Raw genomic sequence first — 23,700 nt, forward strand, 5'->3', positions numbered from 1 at the left:
CCTATGGTATCAACCCTTAAGCAAACTAAGGATAAGAATAGTGTTTCTCATGATGTCACAATACATAGGTAGCTCTTTGGTTCCCTCATTTATTTAGCTATCATAAGGCATGTATTTGCTATGCAATCAATTCACTTGCTCAATTTATGCAAATTCCAAAAGTACTTCATTGGGTGGTAGCCAAAAGAGTATTGAGGTACTTGAAATGTACTTAACATTGGGGTATCTTGTATGCACATAAGGTAGATCTACATGGATTGATTATAAAGATGATATTGTTGATAGAAAGAGTATTATAGATAATGCTTTCTTTCTTGGAGGCAGAGCATCTCTTGGTGCTCCAAGAGATAAAATGCAGTTAGTCTCTCATTTATAGAGGTTGAATACAAGGCCTTAACTACATGAGCTTATGAAGCTATATGGTTGAAGATATGCTTGAAAGAACTAGGTTTTTATGGAGCCTCTAATTCCACTCTTATCATTTGTGAGGTGGATCTTTAGCAAAGAATCTAATCATGCAATAACGGACCAAGCATATTGAAGTTAGAGAGCACTTTAACAAGGAAAAAGTGCATAAGTTGATATAGTTTTACATCACTATAATAGTAAGGAGAATCTTATTATTATTTTTTCAAAGATGTAGAGAAAGAGCTCTTCTTCAAATGTAGAATAGGACTTGGCATGATGGAGCTTCCCTTAAGGGAAGATGTTTGAGGAGTAAGGGAAGGGTCAACATGAATGGCTCCAAAGTCTTCCTATAATTACTTAACTCTTTATATTTCTTTCTTTATTTTACATTTTTCAATTGTATGTAGAGATGTTGCAAAACTTGAGGGAAGTGTTCAAGTATACAAGCTCATACCATCTCTTTGCTTAATTGTTAACAAGGATTTTGGTTATAGCAAAAGTCAAGGATAACATTGTGATGGTAACATCATGTAAAAATATATGCTATGAGCATACATTTGACTTGTGGATGCATTTTTTATTATATCTAAGGATGGTGGAAAAGTCTATTTGAAATCAAGGAATAAATTTCTAATTAGCACATTTGTTGTAAGCTATTTTGTAAATATTCTATCTCTCAATCCAACCGTTAACTTTTAAAGAAGTAAAAATATAAAACATTCACCTCTTTATGTACTATAACTTCATCATTGGGAGTTATAGATATGATCTTTAGATTATTTTATAAAACTTCCAAGTTAGTTGGTTTATGACTCTCTTTTTTGTTTGCCCTCCTACATTGGGTGCCCACTTCTCTAGTGCCGCTACGTGAGCCATTAGAGAACTCTTGCCAATTAGTTGAAGTGCATCTAAATCATCTAGATCATCCATGATTTCATCCTCATGTATGTTTGTAGGCTCATCATGTTGCAAATGAAATGGTGAGGACATGATGTGATGCTTGAAACAGAGAGAGAAAAAGTACCACTTACCCACAATGTCCTAACTATGAAACAATTCATAGAACTACAAAATTGATGTGGTAGAACCCCAAAGGTGTGGTATGCCAATTTGTAGTTGGAAGGTGCTTGAAAAGCTATTTATCTCCTCCCAAATAGGCTTTTGAAAACTTTTTTTATAGTATGGAGCAACAATAAGGCTTAACTTGATGATTAGCTACCTTGCAAATAAGCATGCTTGGGTGACAACACTATTGGGATGGGTGATCTCTCGTGAAGCCTTTTCTTCAAGCAAACAATTGCCCCCCAGGCATAGCCAATGGCACTAGCAAAGCTTTTGTAGCCTTGTCACCAAGTATACCAAGGACTATGCCTTGATCGTGCTACCTTGGTCATAAGCATCGTAAGCCATAGAGGACCTTGCTACATGGTCTATGGTACGATAGCCATGCACAATTATGGAGGCAGTGGGGCCTAGTTGTTGATTGGTCTTACACATTCTCTGATCTTTCATTGTGGTCTTGCTCTAATACCAATGTCATGCATGAGTGAGTGCCTTGCCTTCAAAGAGCACAAAAGTTTGGAAGAGATCAGTTAAACTCCCATCTAGTCAAGACAACATCTTCTTTTAGCACCATTCTATATCTTTAGGTAAATCCATGGACTCTATTTTTAGACTAACCTCTAGTAAGTCCATTCATATTAATCACCTATCCTTTGACCCTTTGGTCCATATACCCTTGTAGCCTAATTTAGGCTATCCCTTGACTCCTTAACCCTATCAAGACCTTAGCATACTACCCTAATGCATTCTATTAGTGCCATGATCGAGCTATCCTATGGGTAGTGTTTGCTTGGGACCCTCGTCTCGATGGAAGAGAAAGTTCAATGTTGCATCAAAAGAGGAGAATGCTAAGAAGCCGCTACTAAGGACTAGGGGGCCACTCTCAAGTGAAGAGCTTATGAGATCACCAGAGGATTATGCTTCAATTTCTTAGGTTGTCATGAATGTGAAGATTGTCCATAACTCAAAGGCAATGAGCAAAATAAGAATAAGAAGAGAGAAAAAGTAGTGCACATTTGGTAGGATAGCTTTATTGTAGCACTAAAAACATGCAATGGGATAGTATGCTAAGGTATTGACAAGGTTAAACATTCAAGGGATACCTACATTAGCACACAAGAGTATATGGACCAAAGGGTCAAAGGATAGGTGATCAATGTGAGTGGACTTACTAAAAGTTAGTCTAAAATAGAGTTCATGGATTTGCCTGAAGATACTGACATGGTGGTAAAAGAGGCTATTGTCTTGAGTGGCTATGAGGTCAATCAAGCTTTTCCTAACTTTTGTGCTCTCTAAAGGCAAGGGACCTACATTTGCATGACATATTCTAAACTATAACTATCTATCTACCGAGGAAGCTAGACAATTGAAGTTATAGCCATTATCTTGAGATCAGATATGAAGAATATTTGTTTTCCACATCATGCAACATCTATCTACCATAGGGTTCCTCCGGATTCACTCAAGTACTAAGAATTTGAGTTATTATGTGTAACCAAATCACAATCATGGACTATTATACATTGACATATAAAGAGAGTGTTAGATAGTTTGAGACATTATAAGTGTACCATTGAGAATGTAGACTAATTTTGAGTGTAGCCCCAACACTCCTATTGTTGTATGCATTGTCATGTTAGAGTTAATGGAGGTCCTTAGTGTTACTTTTGGGTTTGAGTATATTATTTCCTCTACATTGTCATTGTATTCGTGATTGCAATTGTATCTCATTTTCATTTCATTACTAATTTTTTTCATTTGTCCAATGTTTGAATATATATTCTCAAAAAGTGTGTGTTTTAATGAGTGTTTTCAAGTTTTCTACCCTCTTATATATCAATCTTACAATTTAAGATTTTAATTCAACCATTTCAACGTAAGACTTTCAAGTTTTAAACACATTTTCTTTGAAATATTATCAATCAATAGGGTGATGTAGTTTTTTATATTTTTTGAAATAAAATTTAAAGCTTAGATTGGGTTATTTTAAATATGGTGGGGGTAGAGAATATTAGATACTCCTAAAGAGGTGTTTCACAACATGTACATGAGGTTCTAAGATATTTTTTTAAACTGAAAATATGTAATTGAGCTAATGAAATTTCCTAATCAATGTGATGGATAACACCATTTAAGGTGATGGAAAGATGTCTCCTAGAGATGGTGTGGGTCCTGCCTATGGGTCTATTAGTTCATGATAGTGCTATTGTTAGGCCTTATTGGGTTTGATTGGCACTCAATTTGGACAATCGATGTGGATTTTGGAGTTTTTATGGTGAAGGAGGTCAAAATATGTCCAGTAATCCCAAATGGTTAGGGGAATTAGTCAAGGGTCAGGAAATTTTGCCTATTGCTAGGCTTGTTTTTGCTTTGGGGTCTAATGTGGTGGATTTGTACTAGCTTCAGCAGTCTAGTTTACTCAAGCTAAACAACTCTTGAATTGGACACTCTAGGTCAATTTCTTCTAGTACCTAATGTGGTCAAGGAACCCCTCAAGATGATGTAGAGTCTATCTCTTACACAATAGATATGATCCATTTATGTGGCTTGAATACACAAAACGATACTAGGAATAGTATGGATTGTCTAGCATTAGATGGTGCTTGATTCAAAGGCTTAAGTAGGATTTTAAACACCATTTTATAAAGAGGAGCCTCAAAAACTTGGTCATTTAGCCTTGCCTTATGAATTTTAACTTTTACATATAAGTCCATTGAACTTTTCTACCACTTTTGTACTCAAAAGAAGCAAGAGAAATGATAGTCAAAACCGCCCATAATCCACGTGTTTCCACCTTATGCTTTACAACCAAGGTATGATTTGAAGTGCTTCAATCCATGTAACTAAGCAAAGCAATGGATCTATTCATGGTTCCTAGCTTGATACAAGATTAAAAGTGAGACTTTTAGCGATTTTTATGAGTCTATTGGATGAAAAAAAAAAGAAATAAAGCCTATTCTATGCTAGTCTATACCCATTCTCTATCAAGCTAGTTCCATCAAACTTCCTACTAAATCTATTTGTGTTTTGAAAAGAGATTATAATCAAAGAGAAAAGGCTCGATCTCCTAATTAACCAGTATGTTTGTAGGGTTATCTATCTATGCATGTTTTGGATAAGTGTGTATTCTCTAATAAAAGAGCTAACTTTCTCAATCCTTTTGTGTAGTCATGGCTTCTTATTCTTGTACATATGATCTCAAGAGAGGATTTTGCCCTTGGTCCTAGCAACTAAACCAAAAGTGTTGGGCTTATCCAAAATGGATGGGACTTTGGACCAATGCTCATTCACTGAAGATATTCCCTTCTTGAAATGGTGCACGACTATCTCTCACATAGCTAATACTTACTCTATGTCCAAACTATCTATACCCTCTTTGCTCAAATCCATCTAGTAGACTCCTTAAAATTCACCTTTATACACCAATCTACTCCTCTCTAAGCCATCAAGAAGAAGAAGAAGAGCAGAGGAGAAGCATAGGCTTCTTCCACTTGGTTTCTTGCTCCCTTCCTCCCTGCCTCTCTTTCTCTCACCCAAATGGTTATGAAACAAGAATGTACTAGATGTGGTATGTAAGGATTGGAAAAGACAAAGAAAAGGAAGATAATGGAAACTAGAAGAACTTGTCTTGCTTGGTCCCTCCCTCTTTCTCACTCTGTCACTCACATAATCTCTCTCACATAAGCAATAGGTATGGTGGAAGCAAGTAGATAAGAAAGGTAGCTTAAGCTAAAAATTAAAACACAAATGGATAACTCTTTTTATATTTACACAATATATATATAGGGTTTCCTTTTGGGTGGGTACCCTCAGCCCTTTGGTCCCTCTTTTGCCCACTTACAATGCTTGGTCTTATGAAGCTTGCGAATATTGAAATGTGTACATAGGATTTTCCTAATTCTCTTACGGGATATTTTGTCAAGATTGTGGGAGAGAAGGAAGGAGTCTCGCTTGAAGCTTTCTTGCTTGCACAATGGGGGAATACACACAAGGGTGGAGGCTGAAAACAGTTTTCCTCTTCTTAGTTGTGTAAGCCAAAAGAACTCAAATACAAAGAAATAGAAGAACCCTATATATGGGTCTCAAACCAAACTCAACTAACTAAGGTGGCATACTAACTGAGCCACGAACTAGAGTAGATAAGGATAGCTATCATGTAGCTATTATTCATGGGCGGTGTACCAACCGCATCTACAACTGACAAGTCGGTGACATAAATGCACAACGGTCACCCTTGCATATCACGAGTGGAGCTCGATATCTCAACACTCCCCCTCGAGCTCAATCCCAATTCCTGCACACCAAGTAGGTCTCTGAACTTGCGCAGCTTCTCTGCGCCCAATGCCTTCGTGAATATGTCAGCTACCTGATCCTCTGTGCTGACATAAACTATATCAATAAGACCTAGTAGAACCCTCTCTCGCACATAGTGATAATGCACCTCAATGTGTTTTGTTCTAGCATGATAGACTGGATTATTTGCCAAGTGTATACTACTCATGTTGTCACAATAAATGACAACTGGCCCATCTGTAGGCTGATGCATATCATAAAGTAGCTTATGCAACCAAGCTACCTCACATGCAGCCATTGCTGCACCCTTGTACTCGGCCTCTGTGCTCGACAAGGCAACTGTAGGCTGTTTCTTGCTGCTCCAACTGACTGCAGCACTCCCAAAAGAGAACACATATCCACTGGTAGATCGTCTATCAGAAATGCTACCAGCCCAATCAGCATCAGTGTATCCATGCAACTGTATCTGAACCCCAGTCTCATAAAATAGTCCATACTGCAATGTGGACTTCACATACCTGAGTATGCGTCTAGCCGCATCCAAATGCGGTTTCCTTGGAGCCTGCATAAACTGACTTACCAATCCAACAACATAGCTCAAATCTGGCCTGGTAATAGTCATATAAATCAAACTTCCTACTATGCGTCTGTACATAGTAGGGTCTTCTAGAAGCTCACATGCATCTGTGCTCAGCTTCACATTCTGCTCCAAAGGAACTGAAATAGGCTTACAGCCTGTCATCCCATATTTGGACAGCATGTCCAATCCATACTGCCTCTGCAAGAGCTGTATCCCACTTGGTGATCTAATCACCTCAATGCCCAAGAAATAACGCAGCTCTCCCAAATCCTTCATCTCAAACTTCTGCTTCAATAGCATTTTCACATGAAGGATATCTTCATCACTGTCACCTGTCATAATCAAATCATCAACATAAATGACAAGTAGCATAATACATTTCTCTGTTTTTCTCACATAAAGTGAGAAATCTACCTTGGAAATCTGAAAGCCAATAGTGACAAGATATTGTCCTATCTTGTCAGACCATGCTCTAGGTGCTTGCTTCAAGCCATACAAGGCTTTCTTCAACCTGCAAACAAACTCAGGATGAACATCATGCACATAACCTGGTGGCTGCTCCATATAGACCTCTTCTTGCAAGTCACCATGCAAGAAGGCATTCTTTACATCCATTTGATGTAAAGATCATTCCTTTGATGCGGCCATAGCAATGACTGCTCTTACGGTTGCCATCCTTGCAACCGGACTGAATGTTTCTTCATAGTCAATGCCATATGTTTGTGCATACCCCTTGACTACTAATCTTGCCTTGTATCTGTTCACAGAACCATCTGCATTGTGCTTCACTTTATAAACCCACTTACAGCCAATTGCATTCTTACCTTTAGGCAAAGGTACCAATTCCCATGTAGCATTTGCTTCCAAGGCATCCATTTCTTCATCCATGGCTTTCTCCCATTTTTCTTTTCCCATGGCTTGCTCAAAAGAAGTGGGTTCTGGTTCATGTATCACTTTGACCATATATGCATAGTAAATGGCTGTAAATCCATCATATTTTAGCCTATCCACAGGATACCTAGCTCTCGTAGACCTGCGCAAAGTAGGTTCACTCCCAGGTGCTCTCAAAACATCCCTGGTTTTCCTTACTCCAGGTGTAACAATAGAAGGAATGCCCAACTCATCATCAATGCTCTGTTCTGAGCCACTGGATTCACCATCCACATAAGAGTGACCTGCATTCACATCAAACATGGGCTGATCAACCTTCTCTTTTCCTTTTCGTGATACCTGCATACCACTATCTGCATTGCTTTGAGAAGATTCTCCTGATCTCAATCTACCTGTCCATGGTGAAGAATGTGAACCATTGCTAGAGGATGCTCCAGGTCCACTAATATTTTGTGACTGCTGCTGTGAATTCTGTGCAGCATTACCATTTTGTGCATCTACATCATCAATCACATTTACTGGTTTATACCAGCTACTCATCTCATCAAAAACAACATCTCTGCTCACTGTAAACTTACGAGTAGAAGGGTTATAGCATCTATACCCTTTTTACTGCAGAGAGTAACCAATAAAGATGCACTTCTCAGCTTTTGGATCCAACTTGGATCTCAACTCATCTGGCACATGTACATAGGCAATGCAACCAAAAATTTTCAAATGAGAAATATCTGGTTTCCTACCAGTATACCTCTCCTCTGGAGTCATTCCATGTATTGCTGCAGTGGGAGTCCTGTTCATTATATAGACTGCTGTAGCAACTGCTTCAGCCCAATAAAAATCTAGCAGGTCTTTTTCATTGAGCATGGCACGAGACACCTCTCCAATATGCCTGTTTTTCCTTTCTGCAACTCCATTTTGCTGTGGGGTATGACTGCATGAATATTGCTGCTTTATGCCATGCTCCTGCAGGAACCTTGCAAACTCATTTGAGAGGTACTCTCCCCCTCCATCTGACCTTAGGCATTTTATTTGCAGGCCTGTTTCTTTTTCAACCATAGCTTTAAGAGTTTTGAAATGCCCAAAAACTTCACTTTTCTTTTTCATAAAATACACCCAAACTTTTCTGCTATAGTCATCAATAAAACTGACAAAATAATGACAGCCTCCAAGAGATGTAGCTTTAGTGGTCCACACATCAGAGTGGATCAATTCCAATGGCTTCTTACTCTCTTGAACATGTCTAGGAAATGGTTTCCTTGCCTGTTTTCCAAACTGACCGGCTTCACATACCTTATGCATTTCTGCAACCTTGAATTTGGGCAATCCTGCAACAATATTTTGGGCCTGCATTGATTTAAGTCGCTGTACATTAACATGACCAATGCGTTTATGCCAGATATCAATATCTGCAACTACACCGGTCCCATGTGCAAACATTGCTGCACTCAATTCAGACATGTCTGCATCCAATGTAAACATTCTACCCTTCTTCTTTCCTTTTGCTATCAAGTGACCTTTATTTTTCATATCCTCAACAAAGCATCCATGAGGATTAAATCTGACCTGCAAGCCCTGCTCAACCATTTGACCAACAGAAACCAGATTCTTGGCGATATTCGGGACATGAAATACATCGGACAGGTATTTCTTTTTCCCATCTTGCATAGACAAAGGAATTTTTCCCATCTGCACAATAGGATGCGCAGTATCATCACCAGTCTCCACAAATCCTGGTTTTTCCATTTTCCTTGCATCCTCCATCCATTCTGCATGACCTGTCATGTGGTTTGATGCACCTGAGTCAACATATCATACATCATTGCTTTCTTCTGTACTTGTCACAGAATTGTTTATGTGCTGCACCATAAACAAATGCTCACTTCTGTCATCACCCTGTCTACTAGAAGATGCATAATTCCCTTGTTGCAGTTTTCCATTCATGATGTCATTCTGCTTTTTATAACAATCTTTAGCCATATGACCCATTTTACCACAGTAGTAGCATTCAACATTGTTGTTTGCATTTTGGCCTCTTTGCCATCCACCACGACCTCTTTGGCTCCCCCTGCCTCTAGAGTTACCACGTCCTCCTCCATAGAACTGGTTTTCTTGAGTTTGCTGCATATTCTGATTTCTACCACGGCCTCCTCTACCTCTGCCTCTACCTCTTCTAGCATTTGAGTAGAAGACAGCTTCTTTTGAAGTTCCTCCTGAACAAGATGCACCACCATTTCTCTGCTCCTTAGAAATTAGAAGAGCAATCAACTCCTCAAAATCAGGAAATCTTTCACGGACGGAAATGGATGTTCGAAATTGTGCATAATCCTTTCCTAGACCATTCAAGGTCACAGAAACTAAATCATCATCTTCCACTGGCGACCCAATGGAAGCAAGTGCATCTGCAATCTTCTTCACCTTCATGTGGTAGTCATTGATGCTCATATTTTCTCTTTGCACATTATGCAACTCTTGCTTGAGCTGCATTTTCCTGGCTTGAGTATTTGTACTATACATTTTTGACAAAGTATCCCATGCCTCCTTTGGCGTACTTGCATCCTGAATATGCACAATCATAGAGTCTGAAATACTGATAGACAGCCAGTACATAACTTTCCTGGCTCTCTCATGCCATGCTTTAAATGCCTGCATTTGCTGTTGATTGGGAACATCAGGAAGAACTGGTTCTTCTTCATTTCCTGCAACAAATTCCCAATATCCTTTTCCCATAAGGAAATTCGTCATTCTAAACTTCCATGCTTGGAAGTTGTTCTTGTCAAGCTTTTCAATGACAATCTGTAAGAGAGAATCAGATGCCATTACAGAATACTGCAAAAAATTCTGTCACTGCAAAGAACACAGCTTTAGCCTCACAAGGGCAAATCTGCAAAACTGACGAAAGTGGTATTTGACCACACAGTCACTTCCTAGTGACGATTTTGCATCAACAGCCAACAGGGATGATTCTGTAACTCCCAATGTCTCTGCGCACAGGCATACAATGCAATTTCTACAGTAACTTTTTACCGACCTGCAGAACAGTGGTCGCACAGCATAAAACTGGGCCTTTTCCTGAGTGCGTGCAGAAAACTTCCGCCTCCAAAACAGGCCCCGAAATGGCCTCAAATCAAAAAAACAAGGTCGTCAAGGGGTAAAGCCCTCTCCCGCAGCATATACTACCCTCTTGCTTCACTGCGAAGGGCGTCTCAACCTGAGACAATGCACTCCTGCACTTTCCGACTATGCTACCTGCAGAGATCTGCTCCCAAAACAGAAAATGAAAGCAACACTGCTCCTCTTACCAGAACACCGCGAGCTTGGCTTGCTTTCTTGAGCTCCTTACCACGAACAAGGCTCTGATACCATGTCAAGATTGTGGGAGAGAAGGAAGGAGTCTCGCTTGAAGCTTTCTTGCTTGCACAATGGGGGAATACACACAAGGGTGGAGGCTGAAAACAGTTTTCCTCTTCTTAGTTGTGTAAGCCAAAAGAACTCAAATACAAAGAAATAGAAGAACCCTATATATGGGTCTCAAACCAAACTCAACTAACTAAGGTGGCATACTAACTGAGCCACGAACTAGAGTAGATAAGGATAGCTATCATGTAGCTATTATTCATGGGCGGTGTACCAACCGCATCTACAACTGACAAGTCAGTGACATAAATGCACAACGGTCACCCTGGCATATCACGAGTGGAGCTCGATATCTCAACATATTTTGTGTACATGGATGTGCTGAACATTTTAGTTTTACCTTCAAGTTCATATAATTTGCATGAGATGGTTGGATTTTATAATAACCATTCAATGGGAGTTTGCAGCTGCTTTACGATAACTCCCAAATATATTGGTCGTGAGAGTGGAAAATGAATTGAGATACAATTTAAAGATATGTGGAGACCTTAAACATATCCAGAAGTTACACTACTATTTTTGTAGGCCCTACCTTAGTCTCTTCTTATTATTTCAAAGTAATTGGTCATCATTTACTATATTAGCAATTAGTTTTATAACGTACTATTTGTGACAACTTGTGAAATTGATATTTTGAGTAAATCCTAATACTCTTGGAAGCTTTCCTTCATATGTTTGACTTTAGCATGTGCTATTTTTGGTAATTACAATTTTTAACAACTCCTAATTTGGGCAAATCTTAAATTTGATCAGCATGTTCATAACAAGGAGATTTAAGGTGCTATCTTGAATATTTTATTAAACTTGGACTATGAGTTAAAAATGGGGCAATTATGTTCTAGTGAATATGGATTTTGATTATATGTTTGCAATTCATCTTGAGTGTACTGCAATTCTCAAGTTTTGAATTGTTATTTTGCAAAATAATTTTACCCTTGTTTTTGTTGATGCGTTAGCGACGATGATCTCCATAAATGGATATTTCATAAAAAGCTTTGACCTTACAAGATTCATAAGACAAGAATGCCCTCTTGCTCCTCTTCTATTTGCTTCCATCACACAACCTTTGTTGAGTGAAACAAATAAGAAGAGACAAGCTAATGGATATATCTTTCTTGTACAAATGTTTGCCAATGACAATCCTAATATGCTAATTACTAAGCATGCTTCTATTCATGCTTATTGGAGATATATGACATATTTACTTTTTTATTTGGATCATAAATAAGTGCTTGAAATACTATGGTAATTTTTATTGGTTGAGATGAATCCTCTAAATGGCTACTTCATTTAACTTTAAGGAAATCCAAAAGGGCTCTTTGTTTTGGTATTCTGAATTCTATGTAGGATTGGGTCTCACCATACAAAGAAGGTCCAAATGGTATCTCAATAAATTTGAGATGAAGTTAAGGTAAAAGAAAGTCTACTAATAGCTCTTATTAGGAGACTAGTTATTGCTAAATGTATGTTGACTCATATGATGATTTTTATTGTCACTTTATTCCCTTTTCCTAAAGTAGGTTGAAGTTAACTAGATTAGATATTTCAAAATTATTTGTGGGCTTTTGGTGACAGACATATGTGGCACTTTGTTTCTTGGGAATAGTTGATTGCTCTTAAAAGAGATGGTGGTTTAGGGTTGGAACTTTTATAGACTAGTGTGAGAAGGTTACACAATAATATATTTAAGAGGATTGCAAAGTGTTAAATGGAACAAGCTTAATTGGAATTACATTTTCTTCTCCAATGGTCTTAAGTTAAAGATCATGAAATCTGATTACTATGCAAGCTTTATTTAACTCTTGGAAGAAGTCATTTAAGATTGTAGTTGGTTTATTGTCATGGATCGAAGGGGTGACAACTCCTTCAAATAGATAAATTGCCTATAGGATGCTACTTCGAAGGGGCGACAACTCCTTTGAATAGGTAAATTGCCTATAGGATGCTACTTCAAAGGGGTGACAACTCCTTCGAATAGGTAAATTGCCTATAGGATGCTACTATTGAAGATGGTTTTTGTCCTTTAAGTAATAATGCTAGTTATGCTTGTGCAATCTTTGAAAAAGGAATTCAACAGTGGTCTAGTATTTAAAATGTTGAATCTGGTACCATTAAAGGCCTTCATATGGTTTGAATCCTTTAGGAGTGCTCTAGCTAGTAGTATTTTTTATAAGGAGAAACCTACTTGGCCAACTATTGTCAATAACCAAGATAAGGGTTTCTTAAAACAATGGATCATTTTTAAAGGGGAGCCTATTAGATAGCTTAAAAGAGTAATAAACTTTGAAGAAGAAACTTCAAAGCAAATTTTTAGACTCTTGAGAGTTGTAGAGAGTTGGAACCTAGAGCCACCTTACATGTGTGGAAGAAGAGGCTTAAGATGTTTGCATGCTTGCTTACTCTTATAAGTTTAATGTCTTTCTATAGAGGTTGGTCACGAAGAAGTTGCCCAGAAAGGACCTATTCAATACACACAAAGCATTTTCACCACTTTGTATTTTTTGTCAAAGAGAAGAGGAGGTTATCTTACATGTTTTGTTGGGCAACAAAAAGATGAGACCTTTAGGGATGAAGCTTATGGAAGTGATGAAGGGGCTTGATCTTCATTATACTGATGTGGAAACGAATTATGTTAGAATATAGAGGAGAGGAGAGTTTGGGAGCTTCTTAGAGCATTGACTTTAAGGAAGTTTTGGGAGATAGGGAATGAGGTTCTCTTTGAAAGAAGAAGAAATTATAAAGGGGTTTTGGTTTATCTAGATCCTACACTAGTCTTTGAAATTGTTACAGTAACTTCTAGACTAGTTCACAAAGGTAACATTTTTAAAGTGGTAGTGAGGCTTTTGAAGAAGCTCCTTTGATGTCCCTTTTAGATGATGCACATACTTTATTTCTTTTCTCAGAATATAATTATCTCATACAAAAAAAAGTTCACATGTTTGTTTCTTTATCTTACATTCATGTTCATTCCTTTAGTTTACATTCATGTTCTTCTTCCGCCCCTTCATCATAATGTAAGATCACCTCTAAGAAAATCAAGCATGAGCACAATAACTCTCATTATTAGTGTGCATGTATGTGAATGATAGCCAAGCTTCTAAAGGAGCTCTTATAATTTGCCTTTCAATGATATAGTTTATTTTTATTTCAAAACTATAATAATCACTTTTTTAAAAAAAATCACATGTTTGTTCCTCAAACTCAAATTCATGTTCATTCCTTTAGTTTAAATTCATGTTGTATTTTATTTTATTTTTTTGCTTCATCATCATGCATGATGACCTCTATAGTAAATCAAGCACAAGCATAATAAATCTCATTTATTAATGCACATGTATATATATATATCTATATATCTCTAAACTTTTGCTTCTATGGGTAAGCTTTAGCTTTCTCCAACATGTTCTTGCATAGTGACAATATGCTTATGTGTTTCAATTAGCATGCTTCATAGATTCCATTTGTTTTGAAGTGCAATATCTGTGTGTTGACAATGTGACTTGAGGCTCCACATGATCAACCCTCATTTTCATATGTGAGATCCTTGCATACAATCCCCATCAAGTAAGATTAAACACATATTCACTTGACTACTTCTCAATTCTATATTCTCTAAGTATCCACATATTTCTTCGCTAAGAGGAACATCCATTTAAATTTCTCATAATACTTGAATTTGGGGGGTTTCTTTTTGCAATCACAAATAAGCAACAGAATTGTAAATTAAAGACCATAGAAACACATTCACTTGAAGCACATGCACTTTAACTATTAATGTACTAATTACTACTTGTATGTGCAATAAAATAAAAATAGCTAATAGCTATATGATCTAATACATTTGAAGAGTCCAAGCCTTGAATAAGTCCTAACATGATATTTAATGCATTTTTATGACATTTATGACGACCCTTGATGCCTTTCCACTAAAAAAAATGAGGTTTCCTTGAGGCTTGCACTTAGCTCTTTTCTTAAGTTATATCATTTATATAAGTTGCAATCAGGAGGCATAGTTGACCTTTGAAACATAATAAATGTTAAGGTTTTTCCATGCACCCTTAGCTCTTTGGAAAAAGGCATGGCCAGAGGAAAGGGCCAAGAGACAAATCTAGCTACTCAAGGAGATAGAGAGACAAATAAGAGTCCTTCTTTAAGTTAATAAGTAGGTTATGTGCATCAATTATTTTCCTTAACATTGGAGATTTTAGATATTTGTTGGCGTTGAAAAACCCACTTCCATGTGGGACCCTTTTCGTAGCAAGAGACATGGACTTTTTAATAGTTTGACTTGTAGGGGTTTTTCTTTCTCAATCTTGGTATTTAATATGTGTGTGTGTGTGTAAGGAGAGTAAAACCAAAGGACCATTCAACATGGAGAGAGTGAGTCTATGGAACATGGGAGACACTCATGATTTATCAAAGAGCCTTTCCTTAACTTGCCAACATGACTTATGTCAATGATAGAGAGTGTGGGAACAAGGACACCAGGAAAAAAGTAAATTTGTTGATGAGTAAAAGAGAAGAAAATCTTACATTTTGGAGAATCATAATCAAGCTTTTATAATGTAGATAGCTCATGCCCCAAGAATAAACTCATGCCCCAAGAACCAGTTAAATGGTGACATTGTTTCCCTTGATCTTAAAGAAAAAAGAATGATCAATGATGTTTCTAACAATCTTGGTGAGAAAAATACGGTGTTCAACTTGACCTCTCTTTCTTCTGGCCATGGCAACAAGCACTCTACTTTTAATACAATCCACATGCAAGTTTGTTCACACATTATCTTAGGGGATAAGGGGGGGGGGATGAGGGACACATTGAAAAATGGACACTTACTAGGATGGATGATATAACTCCATGCCACTAAGTTGTACAAATATCTTCCTTTTACGGTTGGGCGGGGCAATGGGAAAGAAAAGCCAACATTCCCAAACTCACAGGCTTGAAATCATAAACCCCATCTAGTGTGTAAATCAAACTTTCAAATTCACATTTGTATGAAATCATAGAATTTTCTCAAATATTTGGGACCACATCAACCACAAAAAGCGCAAAAGTTGGGTTAGTCAAAATTTATGTGGTCAAGATGGGTGTCATGTCATGAAACTGACATGTTTGGTTGTTAAACATTTACAAATTTACGCTATGTTGGTTAGTGTAGACATAGTCAAGAACACTTAAAATGTGCCTAGATAAAGGGACTTATTTCAACATGAGAGAATTCCATTATATATTTTCTTGAGGAAATCAAATATCAAAATGTGTCCTCTTATGTATGCATCAATCCCATGGGCATGTTAGTTTTTTGGCTCAAAACATGGTACCGCAAAATAGTTGTTGACTAGAACCAATTCATTTAGCTACAAATTGAGAGGGCTCCATTATGTATGCAAAAAAAAAGGCACACTCCCATGTACGATGGGCATGGGCATGCTAGTTTTCGCTCTAAAAACATGGAGCTAGAAGATTCTTATTGGCTTAGGACCATTTTATAGACACCGAAGGACTATTTGAGTGCTTTAAGTGACAATGAATATGAAAATATTGAAATAGTGTACAATAATATATTTTAAGCCAACACATATTATTTGAACATCGTTTCACATGTAAAAAAGCAATAATTCTAACCTTATTTTGACCAAATTGTCACTACACTAGGTATGTTATGTTACTTGGGCATCACTTAAATCTTTCTACATGTACACACACACATGCACAATGTCTACTTGGGCCTTATGCACACATGTGCACAATCTATATTTGGGGCCTTGCATGTTTTCAAAGCATATGGGAGTTGCAATTGACCCCTTTGTGAGTTGGTTTAGAGCACCTTCCTGCAACCCCTTTTGCCAATGGCTTGATGCATCATGCTTGCATGTTTCCACTCGGCAAACTATCCCAAATCTGAAACGAGGAGGTAGAGTTGGGTAACTTTTGCTTATTTAGCAAAAGTTATAGAATGTGTCACAATGGTTACAAGTGCTTCTTGGTACGTCTCAAAAAGGGGCCATGTGAAAGTCCCCTTACATGGTCATGGGAGTTGCAACACACCCTTTTACAAGTTTGTTTACATGGGAGGTAAATTTATCCTACTAGTGGGAGCCTACTTCATGCCTAGAGCTTTTGTCTACATAAAGAGTGAGTATAGCCCACAGAGTTTACCCTTAGCATGCAGCCACAATGGGTGATGCTTTAGTATGTAACAAGTGTCCAATGATTCATGCAACTTTGACACATTTTACCATTGAGTAGCAATCCAATTGGTTGGGAACGAGAGGGGGCTATAGGAGGGCAAAAGTTCAAAACGAGTTCAAAACCCACAAGTGGGTGACTCCCCGGTGTTGCACCTTATGGGTGATAAATCCTCTTGAAAGGCATTGAAAACATAGAATGAAAACTTCAATCATCTATAAAGAGTGAGGCATATACTTTATACAAATTTGGCATTTCACGCATAGTAAGAGCCATGCCACAAGGAGAGAGTACTTGCTAACAAGTAAAATTAGCTTTTGATTTATAAAAAGAATAAGAGCAAAGACACACACACGCCAATTGACGTGTGCGAGTCAACTCGGTCTTTAAAATAGTGTGCGTGGCCTATCAACTTAACCAAACTTAACTTGATCTCCTTGAAAAAAGGAACTGGTTGTGGTAAATGGAGCACATTTTAAAATCGTGAGCACTGTGTCGACAAATGAATCTTCCCTCTCCTCTTCCAATGCATTCAACTACAAGATATAGCCAAGTCCTTCATATATATTACTTGTGGGTGGAGACTTGTGTATGGTGGGACTCAAAGATATGGACTTTATTAAGCAAGTGCCTTGAATGGTTGCTACCTTAACACAGATTAAGAGGAAGTAGAACGAATCAGAAGCCATTGTAACCAATGTGAACGTGGTAGGACATACTTTTGCAAGTTTGGTGAGTGCTTGGGTGTGGCACCACCCTTAACTTTGTTCGTCGGTAGACTAGCAACATGAGCTTTGTCTCAGGGTTATAACCCCTCCACACACAAGTTAATAGACTTGTGGTGGAGGATGATTGAACTACATAATAACGTATCCATGTTGATCAACATGGCTAGGTGACTCAAATTAGCTTCTCCCAAGTAGTCCAAATGGCTCTTCACAGATTGCATAGCTTAACCACCAAGTAAGTTTTACTTGCACGTGGCGGGGGACTCGTAGCACAACTAGCTAAAGGTTGCATCAAGGGTGGGGGCAACTGGCATTGACTTGTGGGTTCATGGGACCGGGTCGCGCATATGAGATAGGTTGGTCATGACATGGACATGGTTTTTTAGGGGTGGGCTAGTAGTAGCCAAGGGATACATCAAAACCATGGCCATACATTGTGGAGGTGGGCCAGGGGAATATACCAAAACCATGGCCATGTTTGAGAGGTGGGCCAGGGCTAAGTTAGTGAGGATATTCCAAAGTAGTGGCCATGTTGGAGGGGTGGGACCAGGCAAATGAAATCTCCAAAGTAACAAGGCAGGGAAACAAGGCTCCTTTGAAAATTCAAAAAAGAGAGAGAAAATTATTCCTTTTAAATAAAACCAGTCGTCTCATTATTGCTTTTAACACAATTTTAGAAATTGTAACCCGAAAATGTGGTAAAAGCACAGGATATTAGGTTTTTTTAAATAAAATTTACAAGATATTGAATTTGGAGAATAATAATAAAGAAGAATAATAATTGGCTTTGTATAGCTCACCAGAAGTTAAATAAAATAATAAAAGGAAAAAACTAAAGCTGCCGAATAAATAAAATAAATAATTATATTGGCTTAGTTTAGTTCACCTGCGGGTGGAGATGGCGGAAAAGAAGGCTCGCGCGGCCGCTATATAATAAATCGGCTGCCCCTATCTTCTTCTCCTCAGTGCCCTCTGCACAAGCCTCCAGGAAGCTTGTGCTCCCCCTTCGTCCCTGCCTCTGTACATTCCTTGCCCCATCTTTCGTCTCGGGCCCTTCCTTCGATCCATCCCGCCATGGCTCTCGTCACAGACCTGCTCAACCTCGACATCACTGACTCTGGCAAGATCATCGCAGAATACATCTGGTGCGACTGAATTCCTTTCTTCTCTGATTTTGTTTGTGACAGTGTTGCTCCTGTCTCAACCATGGCATCTGTTTTATTTTTTAAGGAAAAAAAATATATCGTCACAGTAGAGTGACATAATCAGAGAATTACTGTCACAGAAGTATAGCATAACAGTTCTGTCACGAGAGAGCAGAAGAGTAACACAATCAGAACAGTACTGGAGAGAGAGAGAGAGAGAGAGAGAGAGAGAGAGAGAGAGAGAGAGAGAGAGAGAGAGAGAGATTACTGTTATTGTAAAGCTTGTCTTTCTCATCAGAGAGAGAAGCTCAGTTGGTAGAGTCATGAGATCTTCGGTTTGATTCTTCTGATCTAGAGTGGGTAAGAAAGAATGAAATTATGCAACGGCAAGGATTCAACCCGGTGATCTGGGTACATCAGCTTGTGGGCTAACCGCTAGACCAGCCCGAGAGAGAGAGAGAGAGAGAGAGAGAGAGAGAGAGTTATGACACACATTTTGGGTGCTAGCTGCTAATTAGACCTCATGAGAAACCTCATTTCTTCATTGGTAGCAAAGAGGCTCATATTGTTACTTGAACGATCGTAATTGGAACATCTTTGCAGACAGCACTGTCTATGTTGCCTAATACTATCAGCTTCATCTAATGCTCCTCACCGGCTTCATTACAGGATTGGAGGATCTGGCCTGGATCTCCGCAGCAAAGGAAGGGTGAGAATAATTATCTAATCTGATATATGCATAAGCAGTATTACAAGGAGTTTTTGATATTTTCCCATGTGAGAAAAGGGGCTCTTCTCCCCCAGGTTTTCCCTATAATGTTCAACATCATGAGCTTCTGCTCAGGAGGTACTGTATACGTAGCTAGGTGTGGTTGAGTAAGGGGGCTGCTGGTCTGGAGTCTTGGCAGCCTCTTGCCCCCAACCGCACCTAGCTAGGTATGCAGTCCCTCCCTCACAGAAGCTCATGATGTTGTTGTATTTCACAATTGAGAAGCATAGTGGGAATATGTCTAAAGCTTCTATTGTATGTAACTGTGAGTTTAAATGTGTGGTGTTTAATATGACTCAGACTGTCAATGCACCCATTAAGAGTCCTAAAGACCTTCCAAAGTGGAATTATGATGGATCCAGTACTGGACAGGCTCCTGGTGAAGACAGTGAAGTTATTCTATAGTAAGTGCATATTTCTGGAACAAGTTGTGACTGCTGTCTGCATAATGAGTGTCTGCAAATGATCTGGACATGTTGATGATTTATCTAATAACTTCGATCATGCAGCCCTCAAGCCATCTTCAAGGATCCTTTCCGTGGTGGTGACAACATCCTGGTATGTGGCTTTTGATATCACATAGTTGACTCCTGTTGAAGTATTTTATTTATGATTCAAGAGTGAAGTGATTCGTTATTGATGGCTTTTAACTGATGTCAAGAGTGCTTGTTTTTGTAGGTGATATGTGATGCCTATACTCCACAAGGGGAGCCTATCCCAACTAACAAGCGTGCTGCAGCTGCAAAGATTTTTGGTGAAAAAGCAGTGGAGGAAGAGGAGCCCTGGTTAGTAATAGACAGAATGAACTTTTTATTCAATCCCTATGCTTCTTCATCAAGGGAGTAGGCCTCAACAATCTATTGTTCGCAGGTTTGGAATTGAACAGGAATTCACACTTCTACAGAAGGAGGTCAAATGGCCTCTTGGGTGGCCTATTGGTGGCTTCCCTGGTCCTCAGGTATATTAGTGGCTCTCAATTATGAGTTTCCCACTAATAATTGATCATGGGGTTATAGTGATTCTAACAATATGCTGCCATCTTGTCAGGGCCCCTACTACTGTGGGGTTGGAGCTGACAAAGCATGGGGCCGCAATATCATTGATGCACACTACAAAGCCTGCATCTATGCAGGCATTCTGATTTCTGGCATCAATGGGGAAGTCATGCCGGGTCAAGTATGGAGTTTTCTGTTAGGATCTTTGACCTTGAAAGGGCATATGTTGTTTATCCAAATTCTGATTTTATCTTATTTTCCTCTGTTGTGTTGTCTAGTGGGAGTTTCAAGTTGGCCCATGTGTGGGCATCTCTGCCGGGGATCAGCTCTGGTGTGCTAGATATATTCTGGAGGTGAGTAATTAATTGCCTGGCAAGGATGACATGCCATATGCTCAAGTGATGTAATTTATTCAACTCTGAGATAGACTAGATTGGTCAGCTTGTAGAGTTAGTTCCAAATAACTGCCATTAAGAATTGCCAAAGTTGAGGTACAGCTGGATATCACAGTAAGTGGGACGATCTCTTTTGTCTGATGCAGCGCATAACAGAGATGGCAGGAGTAGTTCTGTCCTTTGACCCCAAACCCATTGAGGTAAGAAAGTGGGCTTTTGATGAACTGAAGGTTATTTTTTGCATTGTAAATTTCTTAGAAAAACCTTTTTTGTTTTGGTATATTTACAGGGAGACTGGAATGGAGCTGGATGCCATACCAATTACAGGTATACATGCTGTTATTGACATATTGAACCATAAACAAGTACATTCAATACTTAATCTTGCAACATTTTTAATGGGACGTAATTTGAACTTCAGCACCCTTTCTATGCGAAAGGATGGTGGATATGAGGTTATTAAAAGGGCAATTGAGAAGCTTGGCCTTAAACACAAGGAACATATTGCTGCCTATGGGGAAGGCAATGAGAGGCGGCTGACAGGTCGACATGAGACAGCTGATATCAACACGTTCAGCTGGGTATGAACATGCTCCTTCTAAGCTACTTACTTGTTCGATGATCCGTCTGACATCTTTGATGACCTAACCTCAATTGATGCTTCTGCTAACATGTGGGTGCTTGAATAGGGTGTGGCTAACCGTGGTGCCTCTATTCGTGTGGGGCGTGATACAGAAAAGGACGGAAAAGGTATATGAGCAGTCAGTCACATCTGCTACTCATCAGCTGGTCATTCCTTGTTGGTTCTGATCAATATTGAATGGTTTCTGTTTCCAGGTTACTTTGAGGACAGGAGGCCAGCTAGCAACATGGATCCCTACACTGTGACCTCAATGATTGCCAACACAACCATCCTTTTCAAGCCAGAGTGAGAGGCTTTTGCAAGGAGAAATTCACCCAGGTATAACCTCATATCTTACACAAGGTACTAACGCACTACACTGAGTACTAACAAAGACTAACATAGAGCCCTAACACAGAGTATGAACTACTTGATAGTGGGAGTCAAAGTATATCTCAGACTGCCTGATCTGATCTTATGTCTGCAGGAATTAGGAATAAGATCTTGGTCTTCTTCAATATTAGCATGTCATTCTGTGCAAGTTGTCATAAATTGAGGACTTCTTATAAGTCACGAAGTCACGGCTATTTCAGACATCACAGTTTTGCTTCATTTGCTGTGAAGCAAAGATTCAAAATTTTGGTGTATTGTAATGTATTAAAGCCTTGGAGCTACAGCATGATTCTGTTGAAATGCTTCTAGAGGGCAATCTTGTCCGCCATAGTGGTTGTTGGTTGCACTGCCATTTTGTAAAAATATAGACGATTTCTTTCTTGATCTCTGCTTTTTATTTCTCCAAGTTTGAAGTGGGTTTTCACAGATCAAGATAAGTATGCCCCAAAGAAAAGTGTGCAAAGAAATAAGGTGCCACTTGTTGATTTGATCTTGTATTCAACACACATCTTAGCTTTATTCCTTTGTCAATCAGTTGAACAAGATGCCTAACTTTGGTAACAGTGGAGTCTATAAGATCTTTGTTTGACTTTTTATATTCCCATGTACCTACCAAAGCTTTCATATTCTCCTTTAAAGTGGGTTTAAAAAGTATATATTTTATGCTAAGAGCTATCTACAAAGGTTTATACATGTATGTGAAAACTTTGGAGTACTTCACATATTTATGTTAGATAGCCAACATGTTCTAGTTAAAAGTCTAGAAAGGGTTTTGTAGGAAGCATCACAATTCCTATGGTGTAGCATATGTGGACCTTGAAAGAGCATGGTTGTCACTAGAGATGCATAGAATCTTCAATTGGTAATACTTGATTGGCTAGGCCCATTGACCATGCTTTGCATGGTTTGTGAACTTGCCAAGTTCATGATGCTGTTGCATGTGCAATGGACGATGTGCTCCAATTTCAAGAGGCTATTTATTAAAAATAAAATAGATATGTAATAGTGAATCACATATGCTATAATTAGCAATATATATCTTGTTCATGCAATAATGCATTCACATGCGTTTTTCAATGTGAGGCCTCTCTCTCTCTCTCTCTTTGTGCACCTTGCATGTGCATGTTGTGGTATCTTGTATGTGTTTGCATCTAGTGGCAAATGTATCTAGATGTGTGTAGGTATGTGAATGCATATCCATATATGGCCTTTCTTGATGTACACGTGTGTGTGTGTGTGTCCCACGCACTATGTTATAAAGAAGAGCACAATGCAAGCCATAACACATAACTAAGCATGCCATTTTACACATATGCTAAATTTTAGTGTGGAGGAGAGAGATGAGCAAGTGAAGAGAAAATTTGAAGTCCATGTTTACAAAAAGTTTCAAGGGTCATCTCTTTATGCCTTGTATGTGCATGTCGTGGTATCTTGTGTATATGTGTGCATCTAGTGGCATGTATATCGCATGCACAATGTTATAAAGAAGAGCACAATGCAAGCCATAACACATAATTAAGCATGCCATTTTATACATTGCAAGCCATAACACATAACTAAGCATAAATTTAGTGTGGAGGAGAGATGAGCAAGTGAAGAGAAAATTCTAAGTCCTTTTACAAGAAGTTTCAAGGGTCATCTCTTTGTGCCTTGTATGTGTATGTTTCGGTATCTCGTGTATATGTGTGCATCCAGTGGCATGTGTATCTAGATGTGTATAGACACGTGAATGTATATCCACGTCTTTCTTGATGTATGTATATATATCGCATGCACCATGTTATAAAGAAAAGCGCAATGTAAGCCATAATA

General features: G+C 38.6%; 1 protein-coding gene across 1 annotated transcript; it reads left to right on the forward strand.

Annotated features, from left to right (window-relative positions):
- Positions 1-18,508: 18,508 nt before the first annotated feature.
- On the forward strand, positions 18,509-22,272 carry LOC148022853 (glutamine synthetase cytosolic isozyme-like). The gene is made up of 14 exons (XM_087695771.1): positions 18,509-18,714; positions 19,384-19,423; positions 19,784-19,887; positions 19,993-20,041; positions 20,162-20,268; positions 20,354-20,441; positions 20,531-20,659; positions 20,757-20,831; positions 21,020-21,073; positions 21,163-21,200; positions 21,295-21,454; positions 21,563-21,623; positions 21,711-21,834; positions 21,983-22,272. Exons 1-13 carry the CDS (start codon positions 18,644-18,646, stop codon positions 21,803-21,805), a joined length of 1,071 nt encoding a protein of 356 aa, XP_087551897.1. The 5' UTR covers positions 18,509-18,643; the 3' UTR covers positions 21,806-21,834; positions 21,983-22,272.
- Positions 22,273-23,700: the final 1,428 nt, after the last annotated feature.

The sequence above is a fragment of the Lygodium microphyllum genome, chromosome 16, assembly GCF_053477565.2.
Source record: "Lygodium microphyllum isolate KBCC chromosome 16, Lygodium_microphyllum_v1.1.10, whole genome shotgun sequence".
Taxonomy (NCBI): domain Eukaryota; kingdom Viridiplantae; phylum Streptophyta; class Polypodiopsida; order Schizaeales; family Lygodiaceae; genus Lygodium; species Lygodium microphyllum.

Coding starts and splice junctions, on each gene's coding strand:
- LOC148022853 (XM_087695771.1), top strand. CDS start 18,644: ATGGCTCTCGTCACAGACCTGCTCAACCTCGACATCACTGACTCTGGC. Junction 18,715..19,383: donor ATCATCGCAGAATACATCTG/GTGCGACTGAAT, acceptor GCTTCATTACAG/GATTGGAGGATCTGGCCTGG. Junction 21,455..21,562: donor ATATCAACACGTTCAGCTGG/GTATGAACATGC, acceptor GTGCTTGAATAG/GGTGTGGCTAACCGTGGTGC.